At 47.4% G+C, this 21212-nt stretch overlaps 1 protein-coding gene and 1 long non-coding RNA gene across 10 annotated transcripts in view; both read right to left on the bottom strand.

Annotated features, from left to right (window-relative positions):
• Positions 1-6577: 6577 nt before the first annotated feature.
• Positions 6578-18283, bottom strand: LOC117898340 (homeobox protein prospero). 5 transcript variants are annotated; one of them, XM_034807669.1, is made up of 5 exons: positions 15126-18283; positions 13087-13661; positions 12152-12337; positions 7245-7389; positions 6578-6990 (listed from the first exon to the last, which is right to left on the bottom strand). In XM_034807669.1, the coding sequence occupies exons 1-5, from the start codon at positions 18222-18224 to the stop codon at positions 6811-6813; spliced, it is 4185 nt and encodes a 1394-aa protein (XP_034663560.1). In that variant the 5' UTR covers positions 18225-18283; the 3' UTR covers positions 6578-6810. The 5 variants fall into 5 exon arrangements, with proteins under 5 accessions (XP_034663560.1, XP_034663556.1, XP_034663558.1 ...); XM_034807667.1 differs by having other exon boundaries at positions 6811-6990; positions 13087-14044; positions 14561-18283; XM_034807668.1 differs by having other exon boundaries at positions 6811-6990; positions 12152-12306; positions 13146-14044; positions 14561-18283.
• Positions 18284-19189: 906 nt separating this feature from the next.
• Positions 19190-21212, bottom strand: part of LOC117898365 — a 43891-nt gene continuing 41868 nt past the window's right edge. For all 5 annotated transcript variants that reach the window (XR_004649132.1, XR_004649134.1, XR_004649133.1 and 2 more), the window contains 2 exons: positions 20495-20539; positions 19190-19251 (listed from right to left, as the gene is read on the bottom strand). This is a non-coding gene — a long non-coding RNA (uncharacterized LOC117898365). The remainder of the gene's footprint in view (positions 19252-20494; positions 20540-21212) is intronic.

Here is a 21212-nt window from a genome sequence, read left to right as displayed (position 1 = left end):
ATTCGTTTTCACTTTGGTTAGAGTATAAAAATATAAATCGTTTTATAAAAAGTTATTGGTTGCTTATTCAGTTATTCGTTTATTTGTTGCTTTGCTTTGCTTGTTTGTTGTGTTTTGTTTGTTGTTTTGTCTGCTGGTTGCATGTATTGTACTATAAATTATCCTGGTTGCGTGCGTGGCACGCTCTCGACTATTGCAAATGAAACTGTGGCATAAAATCTGATTCGTCTTCTGTCTATCTCTCTCTGTCTGTCGTCAAAATTCAACTATAAACACTTATGGATTAGTTATCGGTATTTGTATTGCTTTATGTGTATATATATATTTGTTATATTCGTATTTGATCATGGGTAAATATTCAGTTATGTATATTCGGTTATAATCTTCAGTGTAAACTTTGAACTCAGGATGGCTTAAAGACTCAACACAAAGAAATCTGTACTCTCTCTCCAATCGCTTCCCTTCCACTTGTCACTCTATATGTATATATAGAGCAATTCGGCTACAATATCTTTGATATCTTTGATATGTGAAGACAACCAACCCAAAAAAAGTGGCTGTTTGCTGCTGCTGCTGGAAGTGCTCTGTGTTGTTGTTTGTTGCTCTTTTATCGAATATTTGTATGTATATTGTCGCTGCTAATTGGGCTTGTTGTTGTGGTTGTTTCTAATACTCTGTTACTCTGTTACTCTTTTTCTTTTTCTTTTTTTTTTGGGTTTTCTTTTGCTTTTGTAAACTTGTGAAAAACTGTGAGAGATTAACTCAAAAATATCACATACGAGTTGTGTATGTTTCCCTGGCTATTGTTGGCTGTTAAAACTAAATTGTAATCCTGCTTCTGCTTCGATATCTGCTCCGATATCTGGTTTCTGTTATTTCTATTATTTATTTGTTCTGTTATTTCTGTTATGGGGTTTTATTTGGGTTTTATGCAACTTTTACTTTATATTTTTATACTTTCTCATGTGCTTTTTTGTGGTTGTTGTTGTTATTCTTTTTGTTGTTGTTGTGGTATATATATCAATTTGTAATTTAGAATTTCCGATGGCAGCTTCCGCTTGCCGTTTGCTTTTGCCGAAATGCTGGGGTTACACGTCATAAGCCAAAAGTTTTAACCTCTTCTTTTCATAAACTTCTCAACTGAGGATGGTTAAGATTGTTCTTGTATTTGTAATACATAATATTGTTAATAAATTTTTGTTTGTTGAACTTAATCCGTTGGGTGCAGACGCACGGTGCTGGCCGAAAGTGTATGGACACCGTGCGCTGCTCTATTGCAGTTTTGGAACAAAAAATGGCGGTGCAAGTGCCACTTCCTAAACGGATGTCACTGCAGGGTGGACACTGCAACGCCATAAAATGTCTCTATCTTCATCTCTCTCTCTCTGTCTACTTCTCTTTCTTCTTTCTTTGTGATTCTTCCTACGCGAAATAAGTGATAAAAATTTTACTTTCAAACATTTGGATTTTGATTTTCTTTCGATTATTGGGCCAAAAGTTATTGGGAATTTTGAGAATCGCGTTTGCTACTAAAAAAACGCAATCATTTATTCTTTTTCGTTTTTTTCGTTTAGTTTTTTTGTTTTTGTTTTTCTTCTTTTTATACCAAAACTGCAAATTTTCGTTTGACTTTCGATAGTTTTTTGTTGCTTTAGTTGTTTCATTCATTCGCTTGTGATCAGATGTTTTCTCAAATAAGGATGTTTAACTAACTTATTTATACTTGAAGTTTGAAGTTACGAATAGATTTGCTTTGATTTTCACTTGACTACATACATATGTGTGTGGCTTGTGTTTTCTGGAGTGCGTGTGGGTGTATTTGGGGAGGATTTCTGTTTGATATATATACCGATTGTTTGGGGGGGTGTTTTGGCACATCTCTCCCGCTATATCTTACTGCCTGAGAATCGTCCTGCGCGCATTTTGAATGCTTGTAAAGCTATGGTCGAAGCCTCGCCTGGCCCTGGCCTTTGAGTAACTTCGATATGGAGTTTGGGGCTGGGTCTCTGAGGGATCTGCTTATGCTTAAACTGTAGTAATATTTTAGTTACGTGTATGTAGTTGTATTTAAATGTCGCTATGTACAATTATGATCATTTTCTGTATCGGTTTTTCTCTCGTATATGCGGTAATCAGTAATCGGTAATTGTTGGTATTTTGTTTTTTAGTTTTTTGGTTTTTGGTTTGCTTGGTATTTTGCGGTATTAATGCTTTTAAAATCTAATTAAAATTGCATATGGCTGCGTCTGCATTTATATTTGGTAATTGGTTTACGTGTAGTAGGTATATACTTATCTCGCCGTCATCATTCATTTCGATCTCTCGCTTCCATCTTCTGTTTCTGCTGCTGCTTCTGCTGCTTCGATCATCATTCTGTCTGTCTTCTGTCTATCCATCATGATCGGTTCGTTTTTTCGTAGTTTTCATTATGCTTTAAGTTTAGTTTGCTGTGCTTTGCTCTGCTCGCTCTTTCTCTGTATAGTTTGATCAGTGAATGAAATCGTTTCATTGATCATTGCTTGGGTTGATGCGCTAGATGCTTCCGCTTCCGGCTTGGCTCTGTCTGTGTGTGTATCCTGGTTGATCCTGCTGGCTGGCTGTAACATTATTCTATGCTTAGGCTAACTTATGTCCTGGCCTATGCCGTGCTTTGACTTTGACTTTGGGTCGGGTGTAAACTGTACCTGGCCTGACCGTTCCACAGGGCAGCAAATGGAAACTATAATCGAACTTTGCTCTTGGACTATGGCTGGTCTCTGTTTGTTTTCTTTTTGGAATTTACCAACACCGAAAGATTGATGTGTAGAAACTAAACACTATGTTTTTCGGTTGCTCGAAAGACGTGGCCAAACTTTTGGTGGCTGCCACTATGAGGGGGGCGAGGCCTGAATGTTGTTGCTGCTGCTGCCTGTGGATGGGCCAGGGGTAGACTCGCTTTTGTTTTGGTTTGTTCTCTGCTCAACAGGAAGTGATTAAAATGTAGTTGACTTTTGCTTACCCTTCGCTCTCGTCTCAGCGCTCCACCGATTAGTTGTTGCAGCTTTCGCTGCAGTAGCTGTAGTAGTGTTGGTTAACGGTTAGTGATGTGTGTTGTGTAGTGCTTGCCAATCAATTCCAATTTTTATCTGATCTGATCTGTGACAATTGCCGAAAGCTTCTGACGGAGTTTGGTTGCTCTCAGATGGGGGGAGTTGAACGTAAAAGTGTTTGGGATTTCATAAATAGCCAAAGGGTTTGTGGGAGGTTTTTTTTGTTTTGGTAATTTTGTTAAAGAAAAATCCAAGCGCCGTCATGTGGTTTCTGTTTTCTCAATGAATTTCGCTTTTATTAACCAATTATCGTTAGAGACGAGTCTCTTTTTTTGTTTTGTTTTTTGTTTTAGTTTTGACTTGACTTGACTTAAGTTTAAGTATGTTTTTGTTAATGTTAATGTTAGTATAAATGTATGAAATATGTATGTATGCTGCATTATATATACGCATGTATTCAATGTGTTCAAGTGTTCAAGTGTGTGTATGAGTGGTACGTATGTATTTTCGGTTCATTCATCATTCCTAGCTTCTACGATCGATCCAACGATCCATCCACTTGGTTAAGGAAAGGAAAGAAAGCGATGGCTTTAACTGATACTGATACAAACTGAAACATTAACAGAACATTAACTCTGATTTGAATAAACTGTTTTTTCTCACTGAATTTCGACGTTGCTCTCGATATTTCACGTTCTTCGTTTTTTCGCTTTTGAATTTTGCTTAATTATAAAATTTTGCCTAAAAGTTTTTGGTTAGCCAAACGTTTATTGTTAATACGCCTTAAATTGCCTAAAGGGTTCTCTTTTTTCTCAATTAACTATTTTTAAAATCAATCAATAATTTCGTATGGAGTGGGTCTCCATATTGGTTTTATCCGAAACATAATTGCTGTTACTTCGATTTTTGTTTGTTTGTTTGTTAGTTAGTTAGATGTTTGTTTAGTTTTTTTTTCATTTTATCACAAAATCAGTTACAATTGTATTTAGATTTAGATCAAACTTCAACTTCATTGCCAAAAAGAAGTTGCTTCTCCAATAAATTTCGTAAAGGCATTAACAATCAACGATATCCGGACTAGAATTTCGACTTCTGCTCTGCTCTGCTCTGCTCTGCTCAGATGGGATAAGAAAATCATGGCAACTCATAATATATATCAGGGAACTCAATTTCTCAATGGATTATAAATGTAAGATGCAATGGGTTCAACTTAAACTGCAGTTCGATTAGCTTTTTGTTTTTGCTTTTGTTTTTTGTACGATTCCCTAAACTCTAATTTCGCAAATGCATTTTTTTGTTGTTCATTCTACTCGTAAGTATCCAAAATTTCAATTCAAATTTTCAATTTTTAATTTCAATTCTAACCAATTTGAAATCTCTCTTCCGTCAGACTAGGAACCTACCGTCTTATACTCGACTAATTTTGTCATAATTACGCCAAAGTGCAATCAAATTTCGCTCTGCTCCCCCCCTTTTCACCGATTTGGTGGGGTGGGGTGGGGAGCTCTTCCTCTGGTTATGCCTAAAAACTTGTTTATTCGTTTCAATTTAGTTTTAGCTAAAATTCATCTATTGTTCAATAATTTCGTATGCTTGGTGTGGCCGAAAGGTTTGCTGGGTGCTCGTTTCTCTCTCTCTCTCTCTATCTCTCTTGCCTCATAGCGGTGTTCCCATCTAATCTAAACTTGCAACAGGGGGCGATAGGGCTTCAGAACTGCTTCAGGACTGAATGCTGGCTGGCTGGATGACACTCCTCGTAGCAAATATGGGGCCGAAAAGGTTACTTTCGCTTCGTCGTCGTGCGTCTTTTGAGGAATATTCTTTTGGTATTTGCTGTATGTTGATGTGTAATAACATTCGATGATTCGTTGATGTAATTGATGATGTTGCCGCTGGTGTGGCAACAGTTGGGTTTGCTCACCCCTAGCCCAATTTGTTGGGACTTGGAGAGAGCAAACATATCCCTCTTAACCCGCCCACTCTCCATGTTGAGTCTGCTGTGCTGCTGATGTGTGAGAGTGCATGATCGAGGACGTAATCACTGCCAGCCAGCGGATATAATGGGAGCATAATATAACCATACAATAGAGAAAATAACAATAAAGTAAAACCATATATGTTTGTAATTTAATTTTTCGTGTGTTTCGTGTATATTTTGTTTTGTTGCAACTCAAGGCCAAGTAATATGTAAATGTAAAGTAAATTAAACTAAATCTTTAACTTAACTAAATTCATAAATTATGTACATAAATAACAGACTAGTGTGTGTGTGATTGTGTGTGTTGTGTGTGTGTTTGTGTAGGTTTAAGGTGATTCATAAAAATGAAGAGGCGTGCTGTAATGGGCGCGCAATAAAGTAAAAGAATTGATTAAAAATAAACCGCACTCAAGGGATTCGTGTTAACAATTAACTTTGGTCAAAGGGGTTCTCCGCATAACGTAAAACCAATAAAATTATCAATTATCTACCCTAACGCCCGCTGTCCGCTGCATATGTGTATCATCTATAAATCTAAATAGTTTTTTTGCTTTTTCTTAACCTTTCTTTTTGTTTTTTTTTTTTTTGGTAATTTTTGTTTTTGTTTAGTTTTCGCTTAATAGACATCGAATATATGCTTAAGGGTTAAGAATTGTGGGGGGTGGGTGGGGAGGGTTTTCCTTCATATTCCCTTACTTTCGGCGTCAGTGCAGCGACTGCTTTTGAAAAGCAGTGCGCGAAGCAGTGATCGCCGCAACTGCAGGGAAACTGCTTTGCCGAAGAGCGGTCTGCCAAGCAGTGCTGTCCGCTTTCGCAGAGCGCTCTTCGCTCTCAAATGAACACACACTTTGTACCGATGTGTGTGTGTGTGTGTATGTTTGTGGGTGGAATGTGTGATTTGTTTGTGTGTGTTTTTGTTGTGTATGTGGAATGTTGTTTGTGTGTCAACTTTCGGTAGATCAATAGACGGCTCAACTATTTGTTAAATATCTGTATACGTAAAATGTTTTGTAAATATTTTCAAAAAAATTTCATCTAACAAACCAACGGCTACGGCGACGAGTACAGGTTTGATCAACAGTTTACACTGCCTACAAAGTACGCGCACGGTATGTGTGTGTGTCGGTGTGGTTGTGGCTCAGGTTTCAATTTGCACTATTTCACATAAGATTAAGACTTGCTGCTCTATGTTTAGTTTTAGTTTTTTCAGTTTTTAGTTTTTAGTTTTGGTTTTAGCATTGGATGCGATCGAAGCTCGCATCTTATTTTCTTCATCTCCCTTTCTCTCTTTACTTATTTCTTCTTCTCTTTCGCTGAGTGTATGTAAGTGTGTGTATGTATGTTTGCTGTGTTGGTGTAGTTGTCTTGGAAATTTTTTGAAAAATATTTTGCGGCTCGGGAGACTGCTCCCCAGAATTGCTCGTGGCCTAAACGCGGTTTTGACTCGTGTAAACTTCTCAGCTTAGCTTCTCTCTTTGCTCTCTTTTAGCGCTCTCTCTTTGCTAACTTATTCTGTGCTGGTTTTCATCTTCTCATCTTTTCTTCTTTCGTTTTGTTAGTTTTGTTTTGCTGGTGGTGGTCACATCCAGTGGTACTTCTTGCGCAGATTTAGCCTTTTAGCTTTGGTCTGCGCCTCGCCTTCGTATTGCTGCTGCCGGCCCTCGATGTTGTGGCTGTTGAAGCTGTAGATATTGTAGTAGTCATAGTAGCTGGATTCGTGGTGTGTGTGGGCGGTGGCATTTGAATTGGCATTGCCAGGGGCATTGGCAGCGTGGGCAGCGCTGGCAAGGCCAACTCCTCCACTTATTCCAGCTGTTCTAAAAAATTTGGCGACTTGAAGTACTCGGGCACGGGGTCGTCCATGCGCGATATGATCTTGTATATGGACTTCTTCCACGACTGCTCGGTGTCTTTGCCACCCTGTATTGCACGGAAAAACTCCCGCAGAGTCTGTTCAACGACGAAGCGGAAGTTTTGGGGTACCTGTCGATGGCCGAAGTACGAATTACGATTAGCAAACGTTTTGCTCCCAGAGAAGTGTTTTAGTGTTGGTTGTAGTTTAGTGGTTTTAGTGTGGATTGATTGATTTGATTGATTGATTCTAGAGGTAAACACTCTACAGGGGGTGGGTGATGCTCACTGTACAGTGTTTACCGGCAGCATCAATGATTGCTCGTGGGGGAGTTTTTGTGTTAATGTTAGAGTTAGTGTGGGTGTAGGCGTGGTTATTGGCATACCTCAATGTGATTATTGCGATTGTAGTGCAAATTGAGCACGCGATACAATTCACTATCTCCAGCAATCAACAGATCATCGGGTGTCTTGATGCCTTCGGTGACAGCTTGTCGTGCATATTTCTCCATTTGTATGTAGTAGAATTCTCTGCAGATGCGTAGATGAGGAATATGTTTGGTTTTGGTCAGTATTCTGGTTGTATCAGCTTGTTGGTTGTTTTTTGTTATTTTTTTCTATTCTATGATGTGGGGTTGGTAGTTTTCGGTGGGGGTTTATTCAAGGGACAGCATTCAAATTTACAAAAATTCGTACTCAAAACTTAAAAATCAAATCAACGATGAAACCAAAACCAAAAGTATTAAACAAAAGAACGAAACACAAAAACGCAGGAAAAACAGTCCTAAATTAGGTAACCAAATTCAAAGGAAATCTTGTCACTCTCTCTCTTTCTCTCTCTCTCACACACTCATTCTTTCTCTCTGGATTAATTTCTATTTGGCTCACTCAAGTTGACTGTTTTCTAAGAGGGGCAGGCGGGCGGTCCTTGCATTATATTGAATCGCTGTTTGAATATGACATTATTAATAATTTGCTGCATACTCTTAGGCGCTCGCTCCCCAAAAGACTCATCGCTCCTGTCTGTCGTTGCATGTTTCTGTGTGTGTGTGTGTGAGTGTGTAAAGAATTTTTAATAAATCTCAAATGTGCAGCAGCAGCGGCTAAAGCTGCGCTGGAGTCTGTGGTGCTGGTGGTGGTGCAATAACAATTGCAAGTCGTGGCAGTGGCATCTTCTTATTGCGGTCGCTGCTGGAGCAGGGAGCATTGAGCAGTGTGGGCTTAGGGGGGTGCCTTGGGAAGTGGTGGCTTCTACTGGGGGTTGGGGATTTAATTAGCAAGTGCAGTGTGCTTCTGATGCCACTGCCACTGCTACTGGCACTGCTACCACTGCCGCTGCTTCTGTGTCGCCTTGTTTAGTCAAGTGATTTGTGTGCGGCGGGGCCCTGCCACTCGCAGGGGGATAGTCGGGGCGCAGGAGTGGGTGGTGGGGGTGCTGCTTTTGCTTGGAGACTGTAAGTGATTGCTTGTCTTTGCCTAATGCCTCCCGGCAGCCGTTGCTGCCCGCCTCCGACTGCATTGTGTGCCTCGCACACTAATTGTTGTCTTTTTTGTGCTGGAAAGGCATCCTGCGCTCCCCCGCCACTGCCGCACTTGACAACGCTCCGATAATCGCGCTAATTTTAAGATTTCCCAGTAGCAAATGCATTTCTCATGTTGTGCGAGTGCGCTCGTGTTGATTTTTCCAAACAATAAGCGCAGAAAATGTGCAAATAGAAAATCTTTGCCGTTTGATGGCAAGGGTCCCCCAGTCCCCAGTCCACAGTCCCTGTGCCTGTCGCCAGCTCCCCGGAGGCGGCAGCCACGCGCACTTGAACAGCAGGCGAGGAGTAGGAGTGGAGAATGAGGAAAGGGTTGATGATGGTTATGGGTTGATGGTTGGGGGCTGTTGCTGAGGCTGAGGCTGCAGCTCCTACAATTGAAGCGAGGAGGCATCATAATGAGGCGATGACGGCTTGGCCGTGCCAAAGAAAGGAATCGCTGTGTGACAGTTTCATGTGACAGTTCATTGTCTCTGGATCGGGCATCGAGCGGGTGGATGTGAATGTGGAAGTGGAAGTGGATCCTTGTGTCCATAGTTATTAGGGATTGCCCTCATCTCATGCCCCGCCTCAGTTCTTTGTGTGTATCGGGGTTGGGGGGTGTTTGTGTTGCTGGCACAAGTGTTTCGAGGGTTGTGGGGCCTGAAAAATTTGTTTGTTTTAATGCAATTAGCTTTGTGGCTGGTGCGAAAAGAGCTTGAGGCGATGATGCCAGCCAGCACACACACACACGTGAGGCAGGAAAAGGAAGCTTCAGCGTAGCTTACTGCAGCTGCAACTGCAGCATGCCAACATGCCAGCATGCCACCTGGCAGCATGGAATGCGCCACTTAATTTAGATAATAAGCTCTAAAACCTGCAACTGAAAATGGCGTCGAGGCTTGACGGAAGTGCTTGCCGCTTGCAACTAATTAGTTTTTACTCGTATTATATTTTTTCGTAGCCCATTTATTTGGTGGGGCAGATGCGCCAGGGGACGCCTCTCGTTGAGGGGCAGGCAAGCGTTTCCCCGTTTCGAGGGTGCTCTCTGCTCTCCATGTGGCATTGGTGAATGCATTTGTACGACAGGTAGAAGGTTTGAAGGGGGGGTAATATCACTGCGTGTATGCATGTGTGTGTGTGGGTGTGTGTGTGCGTGTGTCTCCTTCTTCGCGTCTCCTTTTGCTCCTTCTTTCTTTCAGAAGTGCCACACGGAAGTACGTTTACAGATACAAAATACGAGAGCGAGTAGAACGAATGTATTTTTTTTCATATTTGATTTTTTTTTTTTTGTAAATTAATAAGCTCACACATACTCACCCACACATATGCAGACATCTCTACCTCATACATTAATGAAGTAATTGACAACACTTTATATGTATCTATATATAGAGGCATCTGGTTTAAGTCATATACGTCTAAATACATACAGGAACCATGTGAATATTTGTTGTGTGTGTGTCATAAGAGTGAATCTAGGTGTGTGTGTCGCTGTGTGTGTGCATGTGTGGTTGCTGTTGTTGTTGTTGTTGTTGGTTTTTGTCAGCAAGATCTTTTCACGCGGCTACAGGGGTTGGGGTGGTGGGGTCGGGGGGTGTGGAGCGCCAAAAGGACACTTAACCTCATATAAAAACAGAAAACAGAAGAGAAGAGAAGAGCGGCTCCTCGATGAGACACAAAACACAAAACACGTAAAAAGAACAGCATCCATGGCAGTGTGTATGTGTATGTGTGGGCATGCCTGCATCCTTGAGCGCCTTTTTTTGTAGCTGGTGGGGCGCTCCTACTGCGCTCTTCAGGCTCTTTCTGGCTCTTCGACGCGACTCTCAAGTAGCTGTTGCCGGCGTTGAAAAGCGGCCAAAAGAAAGCCAACACTGGGGGTCTCGCATCCTGGCAAACAAACTAATTAGCCTGCCAGGAGTGTGTGAGTGTCTTTGTGTGTGTGTGAATGCATGCATGTCCTTTGGCTGCTTTCTTTTCATTATTTGCATTTTTCAAAAGGCACAACACACACACACACACACACAAAGAAGTTACTGCAGCTAATGCAATTATATAAGTGGCCTGCTTGAGGTCCAACCCAACAAAAGGCACTTTTGTTAATTAGCCAGCAGTACAGTCTGCATGTGTGTGTGTGCGTGCTGGGGTGGGGTGAGGGGAGCAGTATGATGCACCACTTAAGTAGGCAACACTTTTTAATATGCATGCCGCAAGTTTCTTAGCCGCCGTTTCACACTTTTCCGCTCTCCAAGCTCAAGTGGCAGCTCATCAGCATCCTATGACTGTTGGGGGAGCAACAGTGTGTGTGTGGGGCAGGCATCTTGCTTAAGTGGCAGGCAGGCAGCTCTTCAAGCAACATGTTATTAGAGGCCACTCCATGCCCAGTGTCTGCTGTATCTTGTGCTGCTGTGTGTCTTGTAGCTGTGTGTGTGTCTGTGTGTTTGTGTGTGTGGGGCAACTAATAAATGTTTGAGACTATTGCTAAGAGAGATTGCAGCAAAACTGTTGCAAGTTATTCAACAGTTCCTTGTGGGCAGGGTTGATAAATATAGTTAGAGGCATTTCGAAAACTAAATCTCATTTTAACGAAACTCAAGCTCAAAAATGGAAATGCAAGAGGGAAATAAAAGTTGAAAAGGAATAGGGAACCAAAAGCCGTTACATGTACCAACCCTAACAGCAAACGAGGATGGGGGGTCGTAAAACGAAAAACGAGGAAGTAAACAATCAGAAAGCCGCTAGAAAATCAAAAAATATTCCCACCCATTTTAACCTTCAGACAACCGAGAAGTCGAAGACAACAAGATAAGATTTCCCATGCAAAAACTAGTCGAGATTCAATCGGGGTAGCCGCTTAAGCAAGCAAAGGGGTGGATTGCTACCCCAAGGAAGAAATCCCATTCCTTATCCTCTGCTCAGCACAGAACAAAAGCAACAAAAGGTGCAAGAAATTCCGACAGACGAGACGAAGCCCGAGCCCGAGCCGGAGCCGGAGCGAGCGTGCCACGCTATGATTTGTTGTTGTCTTCGGTTCGGGCATTGTACTGCTGCGCAGTGCGCAGGTAGGGAAAACCCCCGAAGACAGAAAGGGAAAGGACACAGGGCTAAGGCTATAAGGGAGGACGCGACACACACACAATTCCTTAAGACGTTGCGCATGTCTTAGACACAACGGAGACGTAGCAGGAACTGCGGACGGACAGCTGCTAAGCTGCCGACTTGATAGAGGGGTGAAAACCAAAAGAATCCAGGTGAACCTTTGTGCCACGTTCTCGCTCTCCCTCTCTGCCTTTCTATCACAGCGACAGATGTGGCATGGATTTGGCGCGCAAATCACGGGCATTTGCTGCATGCGGGTTGGGCCTACCTCACTTGAGGAATGAGAAACTCTAGAACTGAATGAGGAGCAGCTGTCGTTTTCCCTTTTGCTGCTTGCTGCTTGCTTCTTGTGCTCTTTTTTTGGCAACTTCTTGCGCAATTTAATAGACAGGACTGACAGGCAGAGGTGCAACGTGTTTGGTGGGGGCACGTGGAATGAAAGCTAGGACTGGGCTTGGGGCTGCTTCTTCGACAGGTGATTCGACACTCGAAAGTCTAACTAAAACTCGAAATCAAAGTGCAACTCAAAAAGGAAATCAAGCGACAAATTAAATCATAAAAATGAATGCTGTTCATAGATAAATTTTCTTTCTCTTTGTTAGTTCGGGGGAAGTTATATAGAAGTTAAAGGCATTGTGGTGTCATGGGTCTGAGGGGCGAAGATTACTTACCGGAAATTCGAGAACCATTTCACCAATTGTGCTGTATTGTTCTTGTTGAACTTGATGTCCGGGAAGTACATCTTGAGGACCGCAGAGCTTGGATAGCGGACCCAGAAGAACATCAGTTTGGCCTTGCGCAGGTGCATCGGTGTCAATGTAGAAGAGTGCAAAGGAGTCAAGGATTCGCAATGCTTGCTAGATTTTGTGTGGTAGAGAGGGTGTGTTATGATGGTCGATTGTCTTTCCAAATTTCCATGTTCGTGTGTGGCATAGAACGGCATAGAAGAGGCAAGAGGCAGAGTGCAGTGCTGCTGCTGCTGCTTCGATTGGCAAATGTCTAACTTGGTCGGAGGCGGGGGAGAGCTGCACTTTCGAGTGCCAATAATGAACGTCTAAGGGTGCCAGAGGCAGGCAATGCAAAGCCCCCTGCTACGGCATCTAACTGATTGAAATACACAGCCAAGTGTAGGGCCAAGAGTCGGGCTAAAAGAGGGTAACGAGTGCAGTCGATTGGCTTGTGCTTGTGCTTGGGATTGGGCTTGGGCTGGTTCATCATTGATTTTTCCGTTTCGTTTTTCCGATTTCTCTGCTGTTGCGAAATGCAACCCGGGCCTGGCCAAGAGGTCTACGACGACGACGACTGCTACTGGGGGCTACTGGGGGCTACTGCCTTTGCTTTTGCTACTATGATGATGTTGATGTGGATGACTTGAGGGTCTCCTTCCCCAGAGTGAGAAAGGGTTGCAGCAGTTTGCCAATAAATAAGGTTTTGATTACATTTTATAAAAGAATTTAGTTGGGGAAATAAATAAAACTGAAGAAGACACTTGATTGGTTTCATTTTGTCCGTCGAACGGGTTAAGTACCTCTCTCTCTTGCTCTGTCTTTTCTCTCTTTCTTTCTTTCTCTATGCCACACACTATAGAACTAAGTGGAAAACTCACTTGACCATCAGCATGGACTGCTGCTCGTACTGCTCTTGTTGCTGTTTGAAAAAGGATATAGTAGGCTGCATGCCGTCGAACGACATGTCCGCCGAGTTGCACTCGGACTGGCGATCCTGGGCGTCCATGACGGCCCGCAGGCAGGTCTTGTAGTCGGGCGAACCGCCATGGTGGGCGGCAGCTAGGAGGGCGGGATGCAGCATCGATGGCGGATGGGGCAGCGGCGGGGAGTCGCGCGAGTCCATCAGCGCTCCGAGGCTGCCGGGCGGACTGGAGGAGAGCTTCATCTGGTGCTGGTGGTGGTGCTGGTGCTGGTGCATCTGGGCGGCTGTCGGCTGCCCGCCCGCATGTGGATTGAAGAAGGGACTGTAGGGCGAGAAGACCTTGGACTCGTGCAGCGAGGGATTGGGAATGGCCACCGATGTGGGCAAGGACACTGGCATCATGGGCGGCGGTGGTGGCGGTGGCTGCTGATGATACGCTCCTCCTCCTACTCCTCCGCTCTGACTCCTGCCTGTTGGGCTCTGGGCGGGCGTGGCATTGCTGTTGCCTCCTCCATTCGACGGTGGCTGCTGCTGCTGCTGTTGTTGCTGCTGCTGCAGGGGAGTGGAATTCTGCGGTCCATTGGGCGGTACGACTCCATCCTGGGCCAGGATGCGGCTGACGGTGCGCGGTGTGATGCGCGTGTCGGTGACCTTGTGGCGCTTCTTCTTTGGCGTCACCACCAAACTGAGGGCCTCGTTCTGCTCCAGCTGCTGCTGCGTCTGCTGTGCGCTCTGCTGCTGCTGTTGCAAGCTCTGCTGCTGTTGTTGCTGCTGCTGCTGTTGCTGCGCGGCCTGCTGCTGCTGCTGCTGATCGGGTGGCAGGCAAAAGGGTCCGGTCATCGAGTTGTAGAGCGCGGCGGCGGCCACCGGATTCATGCCCTGCGGCGTCTTTGGCGCCTGGAACATGGCAGCCGCTGTGGGCGAAGGACGAATGTGAGGAGGTGGTATATTAAGGGTACTTATGCTACTGTTGTTAGTCGGATTCGCCTGGCTCTGGTTGTTAGTACTGTTGCCATCCCCCACCGCCTGCTGTTGCTGTTGCACATTCTGTTGTTGCTGTTGCTGCTGCTGCTGTTGGGCGGACATTGCTGCCGCTGCGGCAGCGTGATGCATCTGCAGGCCCATTGCGGCGGCTGCAGCAGCGGCTGGGGAGGCAAACGACAGCTGATTGCCATTGAGGCGGGGAGCGGCTATCAGCTGCTGGCAATTGGGTGGCATGGCATGGAGATGTTGCACATTCGGCGGTTGCTGCTGCTGCTGCGGATTCTGTTGCGGCGGCACCACACTCTGCTGCTGCTGCACGTTCTGTTGTTGCTGCTGTTGCTGCTGCTGCTGCTGCTGCTGTTGCTGCTGTGCATTGGCCACGACCACCGCTGGCGTCGGTTGGGGGGGCATTTGACTAGGGGCTAGGAGTAGTGAACCATTATTACCTGATTGTGTGGTCGGCGTGGGGCCGTTCTGTGCTCCGGGTCCTCCTCGGTCCGCCACTTTGGTGCGCGGCGATTTGCGGTCGAGTATCTGCGATGCCAGCAGCAGATCCTTGTTGAGCTGCTCCGCTGCCGCAGTCACAGAGTCCGCCTGCTTGCTGAACAGCCTTCGCTGATGGACAAACCGCGTAACGATCGTGTCCACCAGTGCCGACAGCGAGGTGGTTATCTCCGACTTGAGGACATCCGCCAGTCCCTCGAGGTCCGTGCCGGACATGCGCATCATTGAGCTGTTGTTGCTGTTGCGCAGCATCTGGAACTTCTCCGACAACTCCGACTTCAGAGCGCTGTGTGCCGCAGCTCCGCCCAGTCGTGTGGGCAGTCTCGCCGGCGCCGGGTGGTGCATCTGTGGGGGTCGCGGCGCTGTGGCAACATGTTGCTGCTGCTGCTCCATTTGCTGCTGTTGCAACTGCTGCAAATGTTGCTGCTGTCGCTGGATTTGCTGCTGCTGCTCTTGCACCTCCTTGCGGCGCTGCTCCTGCTCGAAGCGGCGCTGCTGCTCCTGCGCCTGCTGCTGCTGTTGTTGCTGCTGCTGCTGCTGCTGTTGCTGCTGCTGCTGCTCGGCCGCCTCCTTGGCCATGCGGGCCTCCTGCTCGAAGAAGAACTGCTGATACATGGCCGCCGCATGCGACATGTCGCCCATGTGCTGCAGCAGCGGAGGGAAACCCTGTGGCAGGGCTGGATGCCCCACCAGGGGATTGTGCAGCTTGCTGGACATCATCTTGGACATCATTTGGGAGAGCATATTGGTGCTGGTTGGAGCGCCGCTCTCGCTCAGCGCCGTCTTGGGCTTTGGTGAGCTGGAGCCGGCGCGCTCCTGTCCGCCAGCCTCCTCCTTGTGGGCGGGACTGATGTCGCCGCCTGTGAGCGTGGGGGAGGGCGAGAGCTCAATGTTGTCACTGCTGCCATTGTCCTGCTCGGGCACGTCCTGTTCTTGCTCTTGTTCCTGCTCTGGGTCTAGGTCCTGCTCGGCGTCCTGGTCGTTGTCCAGCTCCTGGCACTCGGACTCCTGCTCCATGCGGGTGCACAGCTGCACGTATTTTTGCTGCATCTCGGCCAGCTGCTCCTGCATCGATCGCAGCTGCGACTTGAGCGCATTCTTCTCGACACGCTTCTGCTGGATCTGCGGCGACTCCAGCTCGTTCGACTGCTCGCTGTCGTCCTGGTCGAGCATCATGCTCTGCAGATTCAGGCCAAAATTGAGGCCAGCGGCGGCTGCCACATACCGCTCCATGGCATGCTGCTGCGGCTGGTAGAGCTTCCGCTTCTTGCAACCATTCACCTGCAGCTGTCCCGCCTGCACAATGGAGGAGGGACTGCAGCGCATACCAGAGACAATATTCTCCACGCGGGCGCGCTTCAGCTCCATGCCGGGCTTCTTGAGGCAGCCCTGATCGCGCTTCTGCTCCACACAGTCATCGTCCTCGTCGTCATCCAGCACATCGTCCTTGCTGTTGTCCAGCAGCATCATATCCGAGTGCGAGGGCGAGGCGAGCGACTCCAGATCCGAGCCGCGTGCCGAGTGCATGCCCAGCAGCTCCGCCTCGTCCAGCATGTCCTCGATGGACTCCTTCTTGGTGGTCAGCTGCAGCTGCTGCTGCTGCTGCTCCTCCACTCCGCTGCTCTCTCTGACTGCCGTCTCGTCCTCACCATCGGCCTCCGCTTCTTCGCGTGCGCCCGAACTGTCCATCGAGTCGGAGGACTTGCGTCGCAGACTCCCATCGCTGGCCAGGCTGTGGCTGCTGCTGTGGCTGCCGCTGCCGCTGCGACTGCTGTGGCTGCTGCCGTGCGGCGATTGCTGCGGCTGTGCCACCGTCTGTGGCTCGCTCTTGATCTTGATGTCCGCCATTTCCGTGTCCTCGATCAGATTGATGCTCTCCATGTTGTTGTTGTTGTTCGTGGCTGCCACACTGTTGTTGTTATTGTTGTTGTTGTTGTTGAGCTTCGTGTGGTGGAGCTGCTGCTGCTGTTGCTGCTGCTGTTGCTCCTTCTCCTGCTGCTGCATCTGCTGCTGCTGCATGGCGGTGCGCAGCTCCTGGTCGAGCTGCATCAGCTCCTTCTTGCCCTGCAGTATGTTGCGTAGCATGTGATGTGCCACCAGGTCGTGCTGCAGCTGCTGATCACCGTTGCTGGCGCCACCATTGAGCGAACTCACCGACGCAGCCCGTGGCGGAGATCCTCCTGCCACATCGGCAGCACAGACGGCAGCGGAGGCCGCTCCATCCAGGGAGCGATCACTGCAGGCCGACACCCGACGACTGCTGCCGCCCTTGGGCGAGGATGTGGCGTGATGCGAGTGGCTCGAACTGTGCGCGGATCCGGGTGAGATCGAGGCATTCAGACCATTGCTCAGCGGCGTGCTGCTGCTGTTCCCTGGGATGCTGTTGTTGTTGTGTTGCAGCAGCAGCTTGGATGTGGCATTCGAGGTGGCATTGAGGCTGCCAACGAGGCCTGCAGCACTCAGTAACTCAGCACTGGTGGCCGTCTCCATGGCGGCGGCCAGCATGGCGTTGTCCAGGCTCTGGGGCAGGCCGCTGGTCGCGTCCTGGGCCTGCTTCATTTGTCGGCCAAACAGCTCGTTCAGCATCTTGGCCGAGGAGCCGCCAAACAGGTTGCCAAAGGCAGCCGTCAGCAGTGACGAGGCGGAGCCCGAGCCGGATCCAGATCCGGATCCCGGAGAATTACTGCTGGCTACGGGTGACTGTTGACCACCGCCTATTGCAGCGGACTGGTGGTGGCTCGAGGGATTGAGACTGAGCTGCGCTGGGCTCGTGTTGGCCGTGCTGGCCTGCGGTTGGGGTTGGAACAGGGCTCCACCAGCGGCACCCGCAGCGGCCGCAGCAGCGCTACTCATGAAGCCAGCAGCGCTTGCCGTTGTGCCGCCGTTGTTGCTATTATGATTGTTGCTGTTGCAGCTTGTTGTCTGTTGTTGTTGCTGTTGTTGGTTGTCTTTGCTCAAGGATCTGTGACGCGAACGACGATTCACTTTACTTCCACTTGCACTATTACTACCGATTACGGATACGGATACGGGTACGACGCTCGCGTTTAAAGTCTTCGAAGTGGCTGTCGCTGTCGCTGCTGTTGCTGTTGCTTGCACTTGCAATTTTTTAGCCGCGCACGTTGTTGTCTTGCCGACGGCCGAAGAGTGAATGATTTGCCGACTGCTGCGCGGGCTGCGATGGTTGCGACTGCTACGAGTTGTGGCGGTGCTGCTGCCGCTGTTGCCGCTGTTCGCCGCCTTCGCGACGACGGCGGTGGCGGTGGCTTTTCCGTCGCTGCTGCTGCCTTCGCAGCCTTCGAGCACGACCACGACGTCGTCCGAGTCGTCCGAGTCGCAGTCGTTCGTGTGTTCCTTCTCTTTCTGTTCCTTTTCGGCCGCGCTTTTGCTCTCACCGGAATTCGCCGTGGCGCTGCTGTCGCCGCCGTTTATCTGCGACTGTGGCTGTGTCTGCGACTGTGTCTGTGCCTGTGTTGGTGTCGTATGCCCGTTGCTGCTTGTGTGTGTTGGTTGCGGCTGCTCCACGACTGCCGCCTTCAGCAGCACGGTGCTCTCATCGCTGTACAAACCGAAACAGTCCGCGTCGTACTCCTCTGATGACATCATAAGATGATGCCAAACAGCAGCAGCAGGCTCTCTCTGCTTTGCTTTGGCTCTCTTCTCTCTTTCTTTCTATCTCTCTTTCTCTCTTTCTCTCTCTCTGTAGCTGGCAGCACTCTCTTTCTCTCTGTGCGTGTGTCTGCCCCTCAGCAACCCTCTGCTGCGATTTGCTGGCTTCGCTCTTCGTTCCCCTTCGAGTGAGCCTGAGTGCCGTATGCGTGATTTCAAGTTTAAGTGAAGTCTGTGGACAGATAGATCTATCTTTCGCCTCCTTTTTTTGTTGGTTGTATCTGTGTCTAGTCCGAGTTTTGTTTTACTTTGCTGGTATTCTGTATCTGTGTTTGTATTTGCTTATGTTTATCTTTTTCTCCGCTTTGTGTGCGTCGTGCTTAGCCTTCAGGTTCAAAACTTTTACCCTGCTCGCGGCAGTCCTGGCCCGAGGTGTCTTTTCTCTCCCTTCGGATTCTTTTCCCTCCCTTTGCTGCTGCTACTCCTTCTCCTTGTGCGCCAAAACGTTGAAATTTTGCTTTCGCTCAACTTGTTGGCCGAAATGCTCCAGCTCCAGCTCCAGCTACAGCTCAAAGTGCCACCGCCGCCTGTTTCGAAACGTTTCGACAGCTTCGACAGTTTGGACAGTTTGATTTTGCGTCTGCGTTTTCTACGTTTTTTTCTGCGTTTTCTAATTGTGAATTTTGTTTTGAATTTTCTTCGTTCCACCACCACACACATGCGAATGTCCTTTGCATTTAATTTTTATTTGGATTTGATTTTAATTCCCTTTTTCTTTTCTTCCTTCCCTAGTCCTGGTCTTCTCTTCAACTCCTTTTCCCTTTCCAGTTGCTTCTCGGTTTTCGCTTTGATTTCTCAAAAGATTTCTCAAAAAGTGTTTTTCGATGCTGCCTTGGGTCGAAATTTTGAGACTTTTTGTCGTTTTTTGGTTTTTGTGTCGTTTTTCGTGGTTTTATTTTTTGGTTTTTTGTTTGGTTTTCGTTTTCGTTTTTTTATAATTCCTTGCTTGCGCTCAAAAATCTTTCTGTAAAATTAAAATTCAAGCAGGAGAATTCAGTCAGTTATACATATTCAGTGATAAAAGGGCGTAAGGGGGTGCTGAGGGGTTTGCAGGGGGAGCGGGGCGAGTGCTTCTTAAATGGAAAGTAAAAGTGGCAGGCCAAAAGCTTTTGGTTTGGGTGCACCACTTGATTGGTGCTCGGTTTGGGGGTGCCAATGGCTGAAGGTGGTGGTGGGGTAGGGGTTGGCTGTCCGAATCTGTGAAGCTGTGGCAGGGTAAGTCTGGGTTGGGGGTGTCCTTAATTCAGCAGAAGCCAACCCTCTCTAGCCCCAGACAGGTTTTTATCTAATTTCTCCACTTGAGCTTATTTTCTCTCGCCCTCTAGCCCGCTCCCTCTCCCTCTCCCACTCTCGTACTCTGTTGCTGTTATTGTGTGTGTGTATGAGGGTGTGGGGTCTGTCACCAGTTATATACCCGCCCCCTTTCTATGCCCAAACGGCAAACAGCAACAAAATAAAGATAAGTCATTTCGTTTTCGCTGATAAATAAGTTTGACTTACTTTTCCGTGCACACGCAGACAGAGGGAGGAGGGAGGAGAGGACAGTTACAGATACAGATACACACAGATACAGACAGACAAAAAGATAGATAGATACTTTGCATATGGCCATGGGTCGAATGGTTCTAATGGTTCGAATGGTTCTAATGCGTAAGCACTCGAAATAATCAATAGAAGAGAACTTTGGAACCGAGCCCCACAAAAACCCAAACAAAATGCGTCAATCTGCTCCTGCAGGGAATGGACTAACTATCTATCGATCAGACTCAGAGGAGTAGCGGCAGCAGTATCTTTATGCCACGAATAAGTACAAGCAATTCCCATTGGCCTTTTTCCAAGAACTCAACTGCACAGAATCCTCCCCTTAATCGACTTTTCGGGACTTAAACTGCATTGGAATGTAGACCCCTGTCCCGTAGGCCCAAGTCAATGTCAACAGAAGGGTCTCTCCACTCTGCACTCCACGCCAGTCTGCACCACCCTTATGCCCAAGAGGGCCTTGCCTTTGGGCAACTGTACTTTCTCGGTCTCCTGCAGCTTGCAAAGAGCCGAGGGCTGAGGCAGAGGGAAGGAACAGCCACCCCTATTTAGGATATTCATTTAGGACTTATTTAGTTGGGAGGTTGAACGATGCAGCAAAGGAGGTAGAATTCCAATGCATTTCGGATCGAGTGCCCGATCTGGTTCTCTGAATTGTCAAAATTTACCACAAACAAAGCGTTATTTTTCTCTGTCGTCCATCATAGATCCTCCTGCAAAGAGAGGAAGAGAAATTAAAGTTAGTTGGAGAGTGATTTGAGGATATATGGAGGCAAAGGAGAACCTACAGCTACGAGGCACAACATATGCCACCGCCACTTCAAGATTTCGCTTTGGATATATGCAGACAGTTGGCATTCCCCATGAATACTTTCCTAAGACTAGAATACGGACCAAACTGTATTCATACCGTCATGAATGCTTTCCTTAGAGCTGCAGTTACAGTTACCCCGCCAAGTATATCCTTAGATACATCAATGGAGAGGCACACAAGTTCAATGCACTTAAGGGGCGCCTCTAAGGTCCGCTGGTCTATGGTCTTTGCTCTAGGATCGCCTTATCAATAGGCGCAGCGGCAGCAACCCCTCGCGAGAGGCAGCATATGGCATGGGTTCGAGCACAGTAAAGACACCAGAAAAAGGAGCAAAAGAAAGTTGCAGCTGAGGCGAAGTTCCACCTACAAGCGGCAGCAGCAGCAGCAGCAGCGCAGATAATTACGACCTTAACACATTTTCCTGCTGGCTTCGCTTCGTACTTTGCATGCCAAAGGGGATGAGGGGATGAGGCATGAGGCATGAGGCACCGGGGCACGGGCTGTGTGTATCGCAAAGTGTGCTTTGGAATGTGCCTTCACAGATCGCGGCACACGGTAATGTACTCATCGTT

The sequence above is a fragment of the Drosophila subobscura genome, chromosome O, assembly GCF_008121235.1.
Source record: "Drosophila subobscura isolate 14011-0131.10 chromosome O, UCBerk_Dsub_1.0, whole genome shotgun sequence".
Taxonomy (NCBI): domain Eukaryota; kingdom Metazoa; phylum Arthropoda; class Insecta; order Diptera; family Drosophilidae; genus Drosophila; species Drosophila subobscura.
Note: the sequence above shows the minus strand (reverse complement) of the source record. Positions and strands in the feature narration are given on the sequence as shown.